Raw genomic sequence first — 20,264 nt, forward strand, 5'->3', positions numbered from 1 at the left:
TCGGCTTACAAAGCGGCTTTAAAAGATGAACACTAATCCCCAAGTTTATTCATAATGGCTTTAAAAATAAAATTCAAGTTTGACGCAAACTAGGGAACCAACGCCTTGCATTTAAACTAACACCATCTTGCTTTCAATGCTATGACCCCAAAGGCTCAGACATCATTTGTAACCAATGATTAAAACAGATATCTTTTGTATGCAATATTTTCTTAATACCTCACGAAGAGATGCTTTTCATATCCCATCTTCTAATAACAGCACAATAACTCTTTAGTTTGATTGTATAAAACTGAATGTGCATTATGGGACAAAAGTAGATCACATAACTTGATATCTTAATGTGCTATGATATGAAAGGAGTACGCAGAGTTTGTACAAAATCCTCTTATACTACAATCTCATACATATGAGCTATATAGCAGACTGATATTCAATGACCAACTTAAAGAAATTCTAAGGCTTTGCTACATCATACTAGCATAAAAATTAAAAATAGTTCATTGTTGACTCACTTTTGTAGAGATCTCTGGTCAATCTTTTAGTAGATGTATGAGTATTGTCTCTAATTCCATGTGTTCAGAATATCAACATTTCAGTCAAGACTAGTACCATGAGTTCTAAATGTGGCCTGATGGAGCTCGAGGTTTCCCCTTGATTGAATTTAAGTGTTGGGTAACGAATATAACTCCCATCACAACGATTAAGCAACCAACAAGTGTGCTAAAGAAGAGAGCACCGGGTTGCCTTGTTTGGACGAACCCATACACACCATTTGAAGTAACAACAATGAGATCCGTTAACCCGTCATTTGAAAAGTCAGCATCAACCAAAGCATGAGTTGGTGGTGCAGGAAGGTCAATAGTTGTCAGTAGACTTCCTCCTGGAGAAATCACAACGGCCTCTTGATCTCCTGCTGCTAAGATCAAATGCTGATTATCATGCATCCGCAAATTAATCGATTTGAGAGTGGGGATCACATAACCAGCATCTGTCATTCCTGATGGGGATGGGAGGTTTGACCATGTTGCACCGGTCAACATCTGCCATTGCCAAACAGCTTCATGCCCATGCAGCCCTGGAGAGTAAGCAGTTACCTGCCACATGTGATTGTACCCCTTTAGTTTCCAACAGTTTATAATCAGATTAAATTAAATATTTACCCAGACGAGAAGTGTACCTCCCCACGATTAGTCAGAAAAACAATATCTCCATGACTGCCCTTGCGATGTTTATGGCCATCATTTGTTGGGATGAGGATTGGTGTTGCCACCTCAAGAGAATTTACATCTAGAGCTCGTCCAAAGCTTCTAGAATATTCTCCATGTGGGAATAGGTTGAAAGGAGAGTGATGACATATGGAAACATTAAAGAGTTGCTCTCGTACTGGTACTCCAGAGGTTGCAACAGCCCAACAAGGTTTTAGCACATCCATTGATCCACTAACAACAGTTTGCTCAGCACCATTTCCACCAACAGCCTGCAGAAATTACAAGTGTTATGCACAGACAGAATGAATATAGTATCAAATTCATAATCACAAAGCTGCAAACCTGGACATGATCAAGAACTCCATCTCCATTGATATCAGCATGCAAACCGCCCTCTTGAAGGTGAAGCTAGAAGAGCAAAGTTGAAGAGTAAATCTTTAGAGACAATTCATATAGTATATGACATATAGCTTAAAGTAAGTAATATAGATATGATACATCAACAAACACATTTTAAAAAACCTACAGCCATATAAATGCTTGTAGTAGTAATTGATCAAGAGATGCTTAGCAGAATGGAACTAATATTATGGTATTCCATTGTAACAATCCAAACGTACCCTTAGATAATGTTTATATATGTTGTCTTACCTTGCATAATGTGCGCCCCGATGCCAAATGCAAAACCTCAATCCCTTCCTTTTCATGAGCCACCAAAACATTAGGTACCCACCACAGCTGTGTGTAGTTTGTAATTGTAGGAACATAAGGTGATGCCTGCATTAGACATAAATCGCGTTTCGTTAAAGCAAGCATAGACTTCCCCCGGTACATGGGAAATTGGCTCTCAAGTTGCACAGCAAAATACTAACACTTAAAATCAAGTCCACTAAACGAGATATCATCTATTAATCAGGCCACATATACCAGTCCTGAACATAAGGCTAAACCTAGGACCCATGGTTTGGAATATGTTACAAAACTGAATAATTTAGTACAACATCATTATTTTCGGAACTTTTGGTATCCTTGAAACTTCATCTATGGAGCTATTAAACTTTACCTTCTTAGTCTTGGCTGTATTAGCAAAATTTGCAGCTTTACCAATCAAATTCGAAATCTTTTTGGACGAATCCTTCCCTGGAGGATGGTTTTCCTCTGGCTTGTGGAATGGGTAATTTGAAGTCTTTCCAGGGGTTTTCTTCACTGCCTTCCTTTTGTGGCGCCTGAAGTGTGCCAACTGTAGCATTGTATCCTCCCGCCTATCCTGATCGATAGATAGAGTTTGTCAGGAGATTTCATTTCAACTAAAACAATGCAAAACCAAAAACAGAAGGCTTACCCAGTGATGTGGCATACTTCCGAGGACTGATTCTCTGAATTCCCTGCATTCAAACTTAAGTTGAAAAATGTTGAGTGGCAATGATATCACACTTTTAGTATAACATGTTGCTATATAGCATTTGATAAAAACATATTGTGCACTTCCAGTACCTCTCCTGGTTGACGTCTATTGAGTGCGTGTACATCAAGCTTATAATTATGTTGTGGAATTAGTGGAGATTCATCTGACGGAGCTGCTTCCACGTTCTTTGATTAAGAATATAAAAATATAAATGTTAGTAAAAAAAAAAATGGCTTTCGTGTATTCATGTTTGACAAATTTGATTGGGGAAGAGCACTATTCAGATAGCATACATAACAATATACTTCCAAGAAGACTAATAAAGAGTCCCAGTGGCAAGAAATAATGCATGAATTATTAATAATCTAAGATGGTCGATCTTAGTAAGATAAGTGGTTATCTTTCAACTATTCAGAGATGAAATACAAACTTCAAATTACCTCGTTCTTTCTACTCCATCGGAGCGTACCAGTTCGTCCAGCATAAGCATAAAATGCAAAATGGCGTAAATCCACAGCTGCAGCTGCTTCAGACTACATGCAAATCATTATTTCAATAATTAGAAGAACGGAGGATGTACATTGGATTCAATGAGCACCACAAAAAAAATGTGAAGTATTGAAGGAAAAATAGTGTTCACTGTTCACGCACAAAAGAACATTGATACATAAAATTTGTCAACCAATTTGAAAGTTCTTACTTCTTTTTCACTTGCACTTCTTCTATGCTGATCGGCACTTTCCTCGGCCATCTTAATTTCTTCAAAAGGATCAAGGTGCATCTGAAACAGTGCAGATAATAATGTAGTGTTAAAACTTGGGCAAGGTAGGAATAGCTATAAGAATATAAGATAATACACATCTTCACCTCTAGACATTGTGAAGTCAAATTTGTACACAAAAAATGCAGCAAAGATCGGTTTTAGTAATGGCGAGCCCAAGCTTTACCCATATCCTTCTAACACTTCAGAAATCGAAGAAATAGTTTATGAAGATACTTCAATCCTTCTAAAAGAGTTACTAGTGGCGTGCCCAAGCTTTACCCATACCCACCCAGAATTGCTACAAATACAATACTACCAGAAAAGCTGGCTCATGTAATGCAGAAAAAATGGTAACCATGTTTTGCAAAAGTAGTGGTCAATTTTGCGAATTGGACCCCATGATGTGAATTGCTAAAGCACAGTAAACCTTATGAAGAAAAAGGTAAGAACTTGGTTACTCGAACTAAAGCAAAATCATTTTACGTATATCATTTTAAGTAAATCAATAACATTAAACGGTGAACTGCATAATTGACAGTCTGCTAATTAGATATTCATTAAGTTCGACCAAGTGTGATATAATATGAACTGTAATAAAAATGCTTATTTCAAAGCACAAAACAAAATCTCTAAATTGCTTCTAGTGATCAGAGAAGTTGCTAATTTTTTGATATAACACAAAGCCAGTATATTGCAGGCATAAATTCTGGCGGTGCCTTCTAATTGCTTTCCCTGACCACTCTTAAAACTGATCACCAACTTATTTCAAAATCAATAGAAGCTAAATATTGAATGGTAGCAACAGCAGTAACTGCACAATCTTACATTAATGAGGAAAATGAAGAGTAGACCAAAAGACTTACATGTGGCTGCATCTCCATCCGTCCGCCAACGATCACAAGCCCGGCATCTCCATGTTTTAGCGTATAATTACTTACAGAGATAGATATCTCCCTATGGTGAGCATTGTGAGGAAAATCCTCCTGAAACACCACAATGTATATCAAACAGGGTCTAAGTAAATAAAATGTAGGATTAAACTTGACCAAAGAAAGTGAGCTTGCAAAAGCTACCCTCTAAACTCACCTGAACGTTTGTTTCCCATAGCTTTTGAAGGTTGTGATCAAAACACATAATAGACCAACCTGATGTCACAACAACCAACACCTGCTTTTGTACTTGACCACGTTTAAAACTTCGATCAACCACTCCAGTTGCCATGGCCACTGCTCGTCTACCAGAAGCAACACGGATCTTATCAGGTAAAAGGCTCACCTCTGCAAGAACACGAGCCTCACTAAACCCTTCATCCACTCGCCTTGAATGAGGCTCAAGAACCTAGAAGAGTATGAAACAAGTAAGTATAAGATGTCCGCACACATGATTTTGCTCGACTAGTGATGTACAAAAAACAAAAGTATTTGACATTAACATTTACAACAAAATGGTTAACACAGGCAAAAGAACCTTCAAAATTCATATCTAAGCCTAACTGGGAGATAAAATAAAACGTGTCTTGCTTTTATGCAAGAATAAGGCAAACACGAGAAACTAAAATCCAACTATTTCCTAGAGCCGTTTGAAGCTAGATTACGAGTAAATAAAACCTCGATGAAAGTTTAGTTAATCCACCAAAAAGAGCTCCAAGCCAAATCAAACCGAGATAAAATTTAAAAAAAAAAAAACGTCAACTGCCCCGTGCACACATTTTAAAACAATATACATTCCTTACAAGTTCCAAAATACACCTAAAAAAATGAGCTACAGCTTACAAACTAAATCATACAAAATGTCTATAAGAATAAGGGATAATGGCACCGGAGTGTAACCAACTATGACCAAAAGGTTATGTAATGTAACCAACTACTCGACAAGCTATGTAGTGTAACCACCTTTGTTTTTTTGGGTTATGTCATGTAAGCTACCGGTTACTTCAAGTTTCCATCCGGTTAAGCCAAAAATAAACTTAGGGATGATGGCACCGGAGTGTAACCAACTATGACTAAAAGGTTATGTAGTGGTTACACTACATAGCTAGTCGAGTAGTTGGTTACATTACATAACCTTTTGGTCATAGTTGGTTACACTCCGGTGCCATTATCCCATAAAAATAAAAGTGGTAACCGGCAACTTGTTTTGTATCCGGTTGCTTACACTGCATAACCCAAAAAACAAAGTTGGTTACATTACACAGCTAGTCGAGTAGTTGGCTACATTACATAACCTTTTGGTCATAGTTGGTTACACTCACATGCCATTATCCCTAAAAATAACAAACAAAAAATACCTGAATTTTAGCATCATGAGTAGCCACAAGGACCTCTTTCTTTCCATCTCCGTTAAGATCCGAAACAATCGGAGGCGGAAGCCGCTCGCCTTCGTATTTAATCGGATATTCATCCGATAAATGATACCATGCTTCCTTAAACGAAAAATCACCTTCATGCTGTATTATTACAAATATACACTAATTATTAATCAACTAATTACAGCTCAGTAATCATACAATTACAGCTATATCTATACATATATCTATGAATTCTAGGATTTGTAGTTCGATTGAAATAATAATAAAAAAAAAGTAGAAAGAAAGTGATATATATATACATATATATATTTATACCTGAAGTGAAAAGAAAATAGCGAATGCGGCGAGCATAAGGATCGCTAAATCGCGTTTCCTCATGGTTAGTTTGATGCGATTTTTGTTAAATTTGTTTGATTGATTTGAGAAGATGAAGACGGATAGTGAGAATTTTGACAGAATTGCAGAGTAACGACGGTTTCGAGAGGGTTCAGGATCAGGCCCCTGATATTTTGAGGATCTACTAGAATAGTCCTTCTACTTGTACTATTTATCAACAAACATGTTTTATATGCTAGTAATCGTAAAACGTATTTTGTGGTGTACCTGCAGGTTCACCTCCCTTTACATATACAGCAAGCTTAATGATCCAAAATGTCACGTGATTGGATCCTTTTAAGTAAAAAAGAAAGAATTGAAAACATAAAAATTCACCATTACATTAGTTTTGGGCCGTTTTTGTTGTAGTATATAGATATAGCAATCTTAATGATCCAAAATGTCGTGTGGTTAGATCCTTTTAAGTAAAAGCGAAAGAATTGGAAACATAAAATTCACCATTACATTAATTTTGGGCCGTTTTTGTTGTAGTATAGACACATATAATTGATAACATAAATTTTTTTTACGTTGAATGATGCACAACAATTTTATACCGATATCTCGACACAGAACATTGCCAACTAGGGGCAGGTTGAGAGAGGCAATTAACGTTGACGCTAACAAAGGCTCATGCCATCACCACCTATAAGCTTGTATTTAGTGTTTTGATGTCTCTTTCTTTGATTTGTTCAACCTTGCCTCTAAAATGAATGTTAGTCCAATTCGATTTGTTCAAACTTGATACAACATATTCTAGTTCTTAAAAACTTTCATATATATCTTTTAGGAAGTTGACTATAAAAGAAGGGGTATCTTCATTGCAACTAAGGTTAGATAGAATTCATGATGAATCAATAGTTTAATTACTAATCAATTTTTTTTCTCACTGTTTTCACCAGCTATCAATATATAAGGAGACTTGAAACTTTAAGGTTTTGAGTTTAAAACCGGATGCGAGGAAAATGCTTACCGGAGTTGAAAACATTGGTTTTACCAAAAATTAATAACGATGTTTTTTCTTAAATTAAAAATGAGTATATAAAAAGATAATGCCGATGAGCCCAAACATGTTTTAAAAATCTAACTTTTTCAAGTTAATAGTCCATGAAACAAACCAATAACAAAGAAAACTATCAAATCAAAAACATAAATAACTTAGTTGCTAGCTAAACTAAGATATGAAAAAACCTAACAAAATTATTTGACCATAAATAATCAATCAAGACTCAAACATATATCATGCCCAGGCTAACTAGCTTGTAGTGTTGGAGTCACTTTCTTCTTTAGGATACCAGTAGCGATTATAAAACCAAATTGAATCTGCTGATACAGCCACATTGTCTTGATTTCGATGCCAATTGTAAAAAGCATGTGTTCTGTTCTTTATTTCAAGTATCGCGTGTCCAAAGCTTGCTTCTCGAAAAGCCGAGTAACTTGGTTGATGTTCTATAAAACTGCATTTATAAAATGTCATTATAAAGTGAAGTTAATTACTTGCAGCAAATAACATCAATACATTAAAATCAAAACCAAAATCGAAATTATATAAAATACTACCTATCCGCGATACCCTCACAATTTCCGCCATCACCTATTGTAAGGTAAACCGGAGCAGAAGAATCTTTAACCGGGGCACTTATTCCTTCTGTTATGTTGTATTGAATATTTGATACTCTCTCCTACATAATTTAAAGGCAATATACAACTAAATTAGTTTAGAATATGACAATGACGTGTTATTAATGTAAAAGTAATAGAATTAATCACCGAGCGTTCATATGAATGAACATGACCGGCAAAGACTAGATCTACTTTGTACTTGACAAACCATGGCTCGAAAACGACTCTCATAGTTTCTCCTTCCATGTAGTGATAGTTGTTACTATTGTAAAGTGGCGAATGCACAAGAACAATCAACCATGGAGTTTCGCTCCTGTTAACTTTTTTAAGTTCTTGTTCGAGCCAAACATATTGAGGAGTGTATATCGCTACAAGGGACACAAAAAAGATTTTTGATCATCTTAGATTAAATTTAAATTTTTTGTAACAAAACCTTATATGTAACTAGATCAAGAAGTTTATTATTACGTACCATATGCTGAATAAGAAGAAAGAATGATAATATGGGCTGATGCATGCTTAACTGAATACCAAAGTGGCGATGTACTTTCAGAAGCTCGATAAGGTACATGGTATCGTTGTCTGTAGGGCTTGAAAAGAATGTGTTCTCCCTATAAATAAAAAAAACATTCAGAACCGGTACTCAGATTTAGACAGAAACAAATGGTTGTATATATTCTTACAATTTCAGGAGCAAGGTCCAATTCATGATTTCCGGCACAATAAATCCATGGCTGGTAAGCATTGCTCTTCTCGACAAACCGTCCAAATGTATCCCATTTTTCGTAATCGTGAAAGGGATGAACATCGGCATAGGAGAAGTCACCAAGGAACAACACAGTTTGACCTTTCCCGCTAGCCAGGTAATGCTCCAATGTTTGATTTGATGCTTGTGTTTGTCCCAAATCACCTATCAATTTAATAATAAATCATACAATAACAAATAACAAACTTTTATTTCACACTACGAAAAGTCAAAAACTAAAAAACACAACTTGTTATCCCTATATCCAAACCAAGGCACACGAAAATTTACAAAAAAATATTTCTTACTTAAATTATAGAGTTAATTACTGAAATGGTACCTCACGTTTGCGCCATATTACTGGTTTCATACCTTTCCTTTCGAAATTACGCTAATCATACTCAATGTATGAAAATCTCCACTCGGACCATACTGGAGGCTAACGCCGTCAGCTGGCCGTTAAAACCTTCCCCACATGACTTGCACGTGAGGGGTAAATATGTAATATCGCGTTTCCTAATTACTGAAATAGTACCTAACGTTTGCACGATATTGCTGGTTTCAGACCTATATGTTTCTTAATTACTTAAATGGTATCTAATGTTTAGTTATTAATTTATTAATTTTTTTTATTTTTTTAAATTTGTTTTATTTTTCTTTTATAAAAATTCTCCAAAAACTTGTTACAATTTAATGAAAATAGTCAGAATACACTTATAATCCACTCAAAAATAATACCAAATAGCTATTTCATAACAAAATATAAGTTTTAAAGTTCACGAATAACCAAAAATAGCAATAAAGTGTAATAAAACAATTTTAAAAAAAATTGCGAGGAAATTTTTTTTTTTTTTTTTAAATTCCGGAAATTTTTTTTTTTAAAGTTCCAGAATTTTTTCATTGCGGTATTTCCGGAATTTTTTCAAAAAAAAAAAATTTGCTCGCAAATTTTTTTAAAATTGTTTTATTACACTTTATTGCTATTTTTGGTTATTCGTGAACTTTAAAACTTATATTTTGTTATGAAATAGCTATTTGGTATTATTTTTGAGTGGATTATAAGTGTATTCTGACTATTTTCATTAAATTGTAACAAGTTTTAGAGAATTTTTATAAAAGAAAAATAAAACAAATTTAAAAAAATAAATAAATAAATTAATTAATAACTAAACATTAGGTACCATTTAAGTAATTAAGAAACATATAGGTATGAAACCAGCAATATCGTACAAACATTAGGTACCATTTCAGTAATTAGGAAACGCGATATTACATATTTACCCCTCACGTGCAAGTCACGTGGGGGAGGTTTTAACGGCCAGCTGACGGCGTTAGCCTCCAGTATGGTCCGAGTGGAGATTTGCATACGTTCGGTATCATCAGCGTAATTTCGAAAGGAAAGATATGAAACCAGTAATATGACGCAAACGTGAGGTACCATTTCAGTAATTAACTCTAAATTATACATTACGTTTTAAAAGTTTTTACAGTAAAATTAAACAAGCACGAGACCATTCAAATTGAATGAGACGAGCTCGAGGTTAGGCAAACTGCCCAAGTGTATTCATTTAATTAAACCTAACTTGAAACTCTTATTAATATTGTTGGAATCGCAGATACTACTCACCAATGAGCCCAAATGTGTATGGAACGTCGGGGCCTATTTCCGGAGGAGTCATGAACCAAAATTGGCGAGTGCCATTGCCTTCCCCAAGCTCATACTTGTACTTTGTGTTATACTGTGTGTATAACAAACAATAAATACAACTATTTTATAAAAAAAAATGCTAGATGAAGCCCATCTCACTTAACTTGTATAAACAAATTGTATATCTTTCTATATCAAACCCCCCTTTCTTTAAATTTTATGGTAAGTGTACAACTATTTAATGCAAATTAAGGAAAGCCCTTATGGCTTCGTTTACATAAAATATGTAAAAATTGGATTGATAAAAAAGAATAGTTCTTTGATTAAAGTCATATTTCTTAAAATAAGGTACCTTTAATTTTTTGATTGTAGCATGATGAATGTAACCAGAAGAATAGTTATAGTATCGATAAGTAGTGGTTTTTGAACGAGCACGACCGCGCTTGATACCATTTTTTTCGTCATCGGCTGCTTCCCAATAAGTCACGTAATTCGGGTGTACTTCTAATGCGTCACCCATGAAACTATCACACTTTTCCCAACAAGATCACCTTGTGTTATATGAACCTACTTATCAAATATATCGCAACAAAAAACGTATTAATTGTTAGAAAAGTAGTTTTATGAATACAGAAAATTAAAGATATAGAAAATATATGAACGAAATTGAGGACGTGATTATCACTATCCTTAAGGAATATTAGCCCCCACTATAAACGCTGGTGGATTCAGACTAGTTTCCTCCCAGGATTCACCCCAAATACAAAAGATTAAACAGCGTTTTTAATCTTTTTCTATGAACATTATGAGTATGTGTTTGTATCAGAGAAAATAGAAGAAGAAAAGATAATGTAAAATACGTCCCCTATTGCCTCTATATATAACTATCAAAAACCAACCCAAATTCAGTTTTTGATAACCACCAAAAAACTAGGCAAAGTGCTAAATCAAGAATATATATATTTTAGTTTCTCTCCAAATAATCTTTCAAGCTATTTGAATATGACAATCAAACCAAGACTTATAAACCCACTTAGACTTTTATCTTCTATCAATGTGGGACAATATAACAAACACAAATTAACTAATAAAGACCATATCTAACATTAATTTGAATCCGTACAGACAATTTACCATTTAATATTTGAATTATTAATTATAAAGAATTATTACAAAGGTCTCGGGTTCAAATCAGATAATTAATTTAAAAAACTAACTACTAACATTTATCGTTTGAAAAAATAAAAACATTGTAACCGACAGGTGGAGGGAAATCATTCTTGGGTATCTCAACGGAAGGTGCAGCTTCTCTAATGTAGCTACTTGTGACACCTGCGTCACATACTCCATTTAATAAAAATGACAATATTGTTATGATGAGCCACCACATTTTGATGACGAGAAGGATAGATATATAACTACAAGAAGGTGGCAGATTGTACTATATGGACACAGAAAATGATCAATCGAAGTGTATATATATTGGTTGAGTGGTTTTCCCACAAATTCTGTAGTTGGAATATACTAACTCGTGTATGATAATATTCTCCTTACTTGGATTTGTTCAATTATCCTGATTTAATTAAGTGATATTACAAATTGAATGCATATATTAGACCCACATTTTGAGGATTATTTTATGGATTCTAACATTTGACTGAATACAAGTAACTTTTCTAGAAATTAGAACGTGTTTTTATCAAACATTAATAATCCAATTTTTTTTAACTAACGTTACCCTTTTAATTTGATGAACACTGAAAACGATTTTATAATGAGATTAGTGTTTAAAAGTGTAATAAACTTTGTTCATCATATATCATGTGTATTCAACTCTAAAAATTCGTATTGTGTAAAAAAAATGTCAATTTGTCATGATCGATATATTGAATTTTTTTTGTTGAAATTGTATTTTATAATGACAGCCTAAACTAGTAATTAAAAAGAAATAAGTAATTTTTTTTTTTATAAAAAAAGTAATTATTAGTTTTGAAACAAATGATATCATTTGATTAATAGTAACTTTATTTATCCATCATTATAAAAATGTTTTTTTTATTTTGATCATTAAACACAATTATTAACCAAAAGATAATCCTATTTGGTATCTAAATATCCACCGAAAATTTGTTCTATAATATTAACCAAATTTAACTTGTTGGTGATGAAAATATGATCATTAGTGAAAAAAAATCTTATGTCACCACTAAAATTTTTTGTTGTAGTGTATTAATATTCGGAATATGAGATTAGATGTTACCGAAATTATATTATACATGCATTATTTTACTTATGTATTAATAATAAACTTATACACATTTTAAACTCTTTTAGTTATTTTGATTTTTTTTTAAAATGATTATTTGCATTTTCATAGAGATAAAATATTGCTTTAGAAACATTTTTATGAGCGAAAATATTATATTTTGTAATTCCTAACATCTTCAATGAAATAATAAAGTTATGTGGAGAAATGTTAACGTTTTTTTTTCTCTATCTATTTGCTTATAAGTTTGGTTGTACAGGTTTGGGGATGGAATTAGATATAAAATCTGAGGGCGGCATGATGACTAAGCAAGATGTTCCACTAGCTAGCAAGGAGATTGATCCGGTAAAAGGATGTTTTCCGTGTTGCATTGTGTGGACACCTCTACCAGTTATTTCATGGTTCCTTCCTTTGGGGAAACATAATATCTATGATTCGATCTTGTTTGTCGTTTATGTTCTTTTTCTTGATTGGAATCATCTTTGGAGGGGTAACCTTTCTAACATTCTTGACATTTTTTGCATTTCTTCTGGTTGGATGGTTTCTTTGTGGTACCAACTGTTTCAAAAACTTTATCCAAATCTAGTATCAATTTCATTTTGTAGTTGTATATATACGAAATGTATATATGTTGATTTGATTTCTGGTACAATAAATGTCGCCCAAATTGATCGATGTCGACTTGGTTACATAATTACAACAATAGTTTCGTGGTATAAGTTAGCACACTTAAGCTAGGTGTGAATAAGTTTGCGTTTGATCAAATGTTCCTTGTAATAACAATAACTCAACCATGACTTTGGCCACACAAATTTCATTTTATATATCACCATGAACTGCACATAAGACTCGAGATGAATGCTTAGTATAGAATCTATGAACCAATTTTTGGGGTTCGTCCCCATATATAAGACCTTGTTCCTGACTTCCTGGTTCAGGTTAAACCAGAGGACCAGGACTAGGATCCATCACCAGGCTCACAATTAGAACCTTTAGGGGCGGATTTTCCCTAACTTATGTAAACCATCATTTCTAACCTATGCTTCAATCGAATAAATCACATGAAGAACTAATCTAATTAAACAATTGGTGTTGGAGCCGTTTTGAAGTGCTTAATCAGCGGTTGTTAAGCTCAAACCCTTGAAGTTGGAGCACAGAAAGCTTCAACCGTCAACCGTTTCAATGTGTTTGGACACGGGTCCTGACCAAAGTTGTTGTTTGATATTGTAACGACACACTTTTCTTTCCCTATGCACCTCTGTAGCATGCAAATTCTGTTAACCCCTGCTTTATACTACGAGAATTGTGTATGCATGCAGTACAAGCTGAAAAACGTATGTGCAGTACAAACTGAAAAACGTATGTAAAGAAATACCTTGCTAAGGACATCATGTGAGGAAGGAGCATGGCAAGTTCCTTGACGAAAGTTACCACAGGTTCCAAGAGGAGTTCCAAAGCTTGCAAATTTAATTGAAGTAATCGAAAAACCTGGACTGCATTGGAGGTGAACTTTTGGTCTACGAATAATCTGTGTTTTCCCATAGCTATTATAATGCCAATTCTTTTTCTTTGGGTGATACTCAAACATATCAGCACACACACTTGTCATTGATCTCTTTACTAGTGAAATTCTCGTAGGATCGCCCCCAATCTCTTCAAAGAGCACCAGCAGATTACCTGTCAGTTTTAGCCATGATCTAGGCACATGGTACCTGCATATTACATTATTTGTCATTTTGTATCAAGGAGTGAATATAGACGAAACTAAGCCAGACCTTGAACATTTAAGTTACACTAGTGGTGGTAACTAGCACAATGTGTTGGTCTGCTGGGGGATGGTAATGAATAAAACCGAGCTCAGGTTGAAACAAGTCATTTTTGGCACACATCGAACGCACCAGGTCGGGTAGGGTTGACCAACAAAATCCTTTTTGCCCATGTTTATACTTAAAATTAAATGGTTAATGTGTTAATTATGACTGCAAAATTTATTATGACATAGTAATAGTTAGGAGGTTATATGCATTTTAAAGTAGACTTTTGGTGACTTTCTACCTGTTGATTCATTCTTGCCCTAGCTAATTTTTTTTAATTTTTTGTTTTTTTTGACTTGTTTGAGATGAGAGACAACTATAATCAGCCCATTCATAAGTAAATAGGTTACAATTGCCACCTCTAAGCTATGCAGATTACTGATTAGCTTCAAGCCATCAAACCTGAACAAGCCAGATGTGGTAGGTATGTGAGTCTGTGTATGTGTGTGTTTTGTTGAGGTTTTACCATCGTTGGGTTGGTCGACCACAACCAACTTGACATTTAGAAGGGCGATAAGTTCCAGTATAATGGCATCGTTGGCAATCACCAGCTGCATAAGCCGTCCAGTATCTTCCAATGCTTTGACCATTAATCCATACTTGTCCCTTCCCCATACTTTGCATATCTAGAGCCAATGGTTCATTGCCTTCGGGTTCATTGAAGTACGCCTGAAAACATTTAAGTTGATTAGTGTCAGTTTTGTTAACCATCTCACCAAAAATCCACGTAGATTGCTTTATCATACCTTGTGCCATGTCAACGGTTGCTTCTTTTGGGCAATTAGGGAACCTTGCACCCATTCAACAGAGGACATACTATTCATGGAAACAACATCCTTGGCCTCACCCTTCAAACCAACCTGAGTGTTCAATGAGGCAAACCTTAGTATACAACTCGAAAGACCATACAACATTAAATACGATTAACACAAGACTGAACCTGGTATGACCATTTTGAATGGGTCAAGTCCTGTTTTCCTTTGTCAAGACCATACAAAACCACTGGACCTAGAACGCCAGTCTCCCAGCTCTCGTAATGCCCGCCAATATTCTTATAGAAAAAGAAATTCATGTAAAGAGTTGATCTAGAATAATAATACCCACATAGAGAAAAGAGAAGAAACTAACCGATAATCCCATAGCAACACTCAATAGAGCGATCTTGTTTATTCCAGAACGGAGTTTAATCTTCTCCTTGTATGTGATTCTCCTACTTTCTCTTGTTCCAGAAGCCGAACCTTAAAAAAATATTCGAGTTAATTAGGATATGATAGTTGCTTTCTTTTACAGTTAGAATATACTGTAATTTTGAAGCTTTCGTAATGATAATAGTTAGTCTATTTTAATGCAACCGTCAATTGTTATATCCGAAGCTTACAAGTTTTAAAAGTTAAAGTAGTTCGTCTGTCATTCAAGATATTAGTAGAAATGTGATATAAACAGTACCTAAAAGTTCCCCATTTATAAACACATGAAGAGCATGCCCGGTTGACTGCACTAAGAGCTTTGGATGCTCCCCTCCATGCAAGAATGACTCAGTTGAGCCAATATCAACACTGTCAGATTATGAGTTTGAGTCATGAAAACGGTCTGTATGTAAAGGTACAAGAATCGGGCTGCACAGTCTTACCTGGTTGTATACCAAAGATAATCACTAGCATCCCGAGTGACATTTACTTGGTCTAAAAGACCAAACGTTGTGAAACCAGAGTCTTCGTCCCTTGTAGTTAAATCTTCATTATACATTTGCCATGAAAACATCACGGAATGGGTTGGTAACATCTTCATTCGTGTTGATTGAACTCCTATCTACACAAGTCCTTAGACGTTAAAACAACAAAATATACCAACTATAGTCAAAATTAATATAAATAGATAATGAAATCAGATAACTTACTTTGGCCGTATTGAAGACGATATTCCTACAATCCGGAAGAATACTGATGGACCAAGGAGGTAAGGTATGGCGCATCTTGTTAAACAATACTCGTGTGGCATTAGCTTTATCATCATTTGAGAGAAAAGCTGCACAATGTCCAAATTTCGAATGGAATATGTGTGCCTGGAGATTTATAATCACTTAGTACATATTCTCCACTGAAGTTCAAATATTTGAGAATGATGAAGATGTGAACCTTTTGATTAGTTCCTAGAGAGATGACAGTTGGATCTCCAGACACTAAAGCAGGTTCACATTGCTTAATTGCTTTGTGAAGCTCAGTCAAATGGCCATATTTAGGTTGTCTGACCAATCCTGTAATGATACACATCAAACTTAATCGTTCTGTTTCAAAAGAATTTAACTTGTAATGAACTTTCATCGTCTAAAGTTAGTAACTTTAAGTCCCAAGAAATATTTAAAAACAAAACCTAATACCACAATGTTTAAAAGATTACCATATTCGTCGATTGGAGCATCATAATCATAACTAGTAGTGATAAAAGGACCTCCAGCCGAGCGGCCAAAATTTGTACCTCCATGATACTGTATATCAAACATGAAGATTTTGAATTCACAGTAATATATATCACCATTCATAACTATATTGTATCATATAGTGAATATGAAAACAGAAACACTAGATATGACTTGATAAGGCATAAAAAAAATCAAACCATGTAGTAATTAACAAACGATCCACCCTTTTGTATGAAGCGTGCAACAGCATATGCCAAATCTTCGACGGGCCTCTTGTGCACCACACCACCAAATTCACTGAACCTATAGGGATTTGAAGGCACAGGAGTTCAAGTAAAAGCTCAAAAACAAATGAAAATGAGACCCGCTATAAAAAAGAAAACAGTGAGAGCAATAAAGAACACAAAATACCATCCTGTCCATGCCTCTGTCCAAATTTTGGGTTTGTAAGGCTTGTTGGGTTTGAAAGCATCACAATAAAAACCATTGCATGTGTTTATCTGTCACAAATGATCGTGAATCGTAAATGACCATAGTACCAGACTTTCCTTATTTGAAAACACGCGTAAAGTTAAGATAGGAAAACAAAATTGCAGCTAAACAGAGGTTCGGTTCAAAATGATATTTGTAAGTATAAATATGACCCATGGTCCGACTATCATAATATGATAACTAAGAGTACTAAAATGAAAACTAGGTCGAGTTAGAGCTACACTTACAATAGGATCCGGCGCATCGTCTTGCTTGCACATGATCCAAGGGACACCTGTCCTTAATCCAACGGCCATTTCTGCAGCCCAAGTCATGTAGTTGTATCCAGGAGCTCCATATTTTTTATCTAATGCCCCATACTCATTCTCTATCTGAACCATCATTCATACAATCATTATAGGTGAATACATACATATATGTATGTAAATTTAACAAAAACTATATAGAAGTGATAATATTTCCACCTGAGAAAGTATAATTGGGCCTCCTTGGGATTCAAATAGGTTTTCATGCTTCATCAAATTCACAATTTTCTCAGTGAACACTTTCATAGCTCTCTGCAAAAATTCAAAAAATAATTTCTTTTTTACAACATAAGCCACTAAAGCATTAAATTAAAATTTTATATATTGTTACCTTAAATGGCTCATTGTCAGTTCTAAAACTAATGCCTGGCACATACTTTAGCCATACCGGAAATCCACTGCATAAATTGTCACACTATTAGTCAAATTTTATATACATATACCTTACTAAGTTACTATATATTTGAACATGTAACTGAAGTGACTGAATTTTATTCTAAGTTCATAATTATATTTGAACATGTAACTGAAGTGACTGAATTTTATTCTAAGTTCATAGTTACACTTGTTTGGTTTTGTATCTACTATAGCAATGTTTGGTTTTAATTCTCATGAGTAATGCGAACCACATTTTAGATTTTTATTTTCAAACACATTTGATAACTATAAAAAATGAAAAATAAAAGTAGAAAATTTGAATTTTCAAACTTAAATTCAGCAATAAATATGGCAGAAGATAGAATCTATTTATTAGTCCGTATTTTATTAATTAACATCCAACTCATAATATCTTTTAATTTTTTAAATCTGACATAGATTCTTCTTTTTTGTATACTAGTTCGATAAATTTGGTTATAACATTTTTGTACACAATACCAAATTTAATGATTTAAAATCAAATATGAACTTTCTCTAAATAACTAAAAGTTACCCGAAATTCCACTCAGCACAAACATAAGGTCCAATTCTGAGATGAGCATAAAGCCCTGCTTTTTGTACTGTCTTTAAAAATCTTACCAAATCGTATCGCCCTTCAAAGTTGTACTGTTGGTTTTCCACACAATAAAAATATAGTAAATTTAGTTAGAGAAAGATTAGAAATATATAAATGATCGAAGCACAAAAATGATCATTATTATTTAAAGCATGTTTATATACAAACACTATTTTTATTCAACGGAAAATAAAGAAAAGACAAAGGGAATACTCGATAAGCATTATGATGAACATAATAATGTAGTTCACTTTAGTTGCATAACAACACAAATATAAAAAAAAATGGCATATTAAGTATTAACATTGAATTTTAGACCTATATATAATTATTAAAATCCAAATTCTATATTAAATACCATAATAACAATGATAATGATAATAATAATAAATAAATGATGTTATATATTTTTATATACATATAAAGCAATAAAATTTATGGAGTTACAGCTATGAAAAAGGCGAAATATGAGGTAAACTATAGTTGGGGAATATGACAGTTGAATGCCATGAAATGCATGGGTGTGTAAGCTGGATATATGGTCCCACATTTATATATACTGTTACATTTGAAACCCTTCAACACCTAATAAATCCCAAGTTTGCTTTTTCGAATGTTGCTTTTTTTAAGGATAAAATAGAAAGAAAAAAATTTGTAGTAAAAAGGAGAGCAAAAAAATTACAATGCCAGGAGATGGCTCATGAACATTCCAAAACACGTAAGTTTCAATCACATCCAATCCTCCTTCTTTAGCCTTCATTATAATGTCTTCCCACATCTGCAAATATTAATTAAAAAACACAAATTCACAATCATTAAATTCAAACGGGAATGGTAACAAAATAGTAGCTTATATATAGCGGTATTAAACATGTTACACTCATCAGAAGTTGTGCGTTCAAGTCTCAGTACAGACAAATATATATACGTCAAGAAAATGGAGATAATTTTTTGGATTAGGATGTCACCTCGGGAGTACTTCGTGGGTAATGTATAGAACCAGACATCAATATTCTTCTTCTACCATTAATAACAATGGCTTTGCCATCATACGTTACGCTACACGAAATGTATTGGAAACCCAATTGAATAACAATAAAGAAGAACAAAACCCATTTGGAAATCGAGTTGGTTTCCATGATTTAATTTAGAGTTAAAAAATGAGAATTAATAGGCGAAAATGTATAGTTTGTGCTGTGAAAAGAGAGTGAAGTGGTTGAGGAAGAGCAAGAGTGAGTGTGGGAATTGAAAGTAGTAGTTTTTGTTTTTATATAGAGAGATCTTCTTGCTTGGTGAGATGTATTGTATATCTAATCTAATCTAATGATAATAATGAAAAGGGGAGTGTTCTTGATAAATTGACGTTCGAATAATAATAATAATAATAATAATAATAATAATAATGAAACGGAGAATTGAGTATGGGGTTGTTCCCCATCTAAGTTTAGATGGGGAATACCTCACATTTTGTTTTTTTAATCATAAAAATCATGGGGCCTATGGTTTTATTTAAAATACAAACAAATATTAAAATGTTTGAATGTGAGGGGTTCTCCATCTAAGCTTAGATGAGAAACAACCGCATATTCACTTTTCCCTAATGCAAAGGGGGGAGGGGAGTGAGTATGAGATTGTCCCCCATCTAAGCTTAGATGGGAAACACCTCATATTTTGTTTTTTTAATCATAAAAATCATGAGACCTATGGTTTTATTTAAAATACAAACAAATATTGAAATATTTGAATGTGAGAGGTTTCTCATCTAAGCTTAGATGAGGAACAACCCCATATTATTTTTTTTGTTGGGACACATGTATATACTAATATATATGTTTTCTCTCTTTTGTTTTGAATTTTTGAAAATAACTAAATTATTTTTTTGTTGGAAAATGAAAT

General features: G+C 33.8%; 4 protein-coding genes across 4 annotated transcripts; 1 reads left to right on the forward strand and 3 right to left on the reverse strand.

Moving 5' to 3' along the window:
* Nucleotides 1-306: 306 nt before the first annotated feature.
* Nucleotides 307-6,175, reverse strand: LOC122605067. The gene is made up of 13 exons (XM_043777941.1): nucleotides 6,003-6,175; nucleotides 5,667-5,825; nucleotides 4,466-4,717; nucleotides 4,243-4,362; nucleotides 3,317-3,397; nucleotides 3,057-3,149; nucleotides 2,706-2,801; nucleotides 2,554-2,607; nucleotides 2,275-2,478; nucleotides 1,863-1,988; nucleotides 1,554-1,619; nucleotides 1,181-1,480; nucleotides 307-1,097 (listed from the first exon to the last, which is right to left on the reverse strand). Exons 1-13 carry the CDS (start codon nucleotides 6,063-6,065, stop codon nucleotides 621-623), a joined length of 2,091 nt encoding a protein of 696 aa, XP_043633876.1. The 5' UTR covers nucleotides 6,066-6,175; the 3' UTR covers nucleotides 307-620.
* A 1,443-nt stretch (nucleotides 6,176-7,618) lies between these two features.
* On the reverse strand, nucleotides 7,619-10,629 carry LOC122603852 (purple acid phosphatase). The gene is made up of 6 exons (XM_043776679.1): nucleotides 10,431-10,629; nucleotides 10,058-10,169; nucleotides 8,369-8,595; nucleotides 8,158-8,296; nucleotides 7,833-8,053; nucleotides 7,619-7,744 (listed from the first exon to the last, which is right to left on the reverse strand). Exons 1-6 carry the CDS (start codon nucleotides 10,596-10,598, stop codon nucleotides 7,619-7,621), a joined length of 993 nt encoding a protein of 330 aa, XP_043632614.1. The 5' UTR covers nucleotides 10,599-10,629.
* Nucleotides 10,630-12,583: 1,954 nt separating this feature from the next.
* On the forward strand, nucleotides 12,584-13,002 carry LOC122603853 (protein RTE1-HOMOLOG). The gene is given in 2 exon segments (XM_043776680.1): nucleotides 12,584-12,774; nucleotides 12,776-13,002. Coding segments are annotated over 2 exon segments (318 nt in total). The 5' UTR covers nucleotides 12,584-12,611; the 3' UTR covers nucleotides 12,931-13,002.
* Nucleotides 13,003-13,142: 140 nt separating this feature from the next.
* Nucleotides 13,143-19,674, reverse strand: LOC122603851 (beta-galactosidase 3-like). The gene is made up of 19 exons (XM_043776678.1): nucleotides 19,337-19,674; nucleotides 19,051-19,146; nucleotides 18,306-18,418; nucleotides 17,706-17,772; nucleotides 17,534-17,626; nucleotides 17,297-17,440; nucleotides 16,989-17,077; nucleotides 16,775-16,880; nucleotides 16,556-16,643; nucleotides 16,294-16,412; nucleotides 16,056-16,220; nucleotides 15,789-15,967; nucleotides 15,605-15,714; nucleotides 15,287-15,396; nucleotides 15,099-15,209; nucleotides 14,905-15,018; nucleotides 14,625-14,827; nucleotides 13,720-14,056; nucleotides 13,143-13,602 (listed from the first exon to the last, which is right to left on the reverse strand). The coding sequence occupies exons 1-19, from the start codon at nucleotides 19,505-19,507 to the stop codon at nucleotides 13,477-13,479; spliced, it is 2,541 nt and encodes an 846-aa protein (XP_043632613.1). The 5' UTR covers nucleotides 19,508-19,674; the 3' UTR covers nucleotides 13,143-13,476.
* Between the last annotated feature and the right edge of the window lie 590 nt (nucleotides 19,675-20,264).

This window comes from Erigeron canadensis, chromosome 6 (assembly GCF_010389155.1).
Source record: "Erigeron canadensis isolate Cc75 chromosome 6, C_canadensis_v1, whole genome shotgun sequence".
In the NCBI taxonomy this organism is placed as follows: Eukaryota; Viridiplantae; Streptophyta; class Magnoliopsida; order Asterales; family Asteraceae; genus Erigeron; species Erigeron canadensis.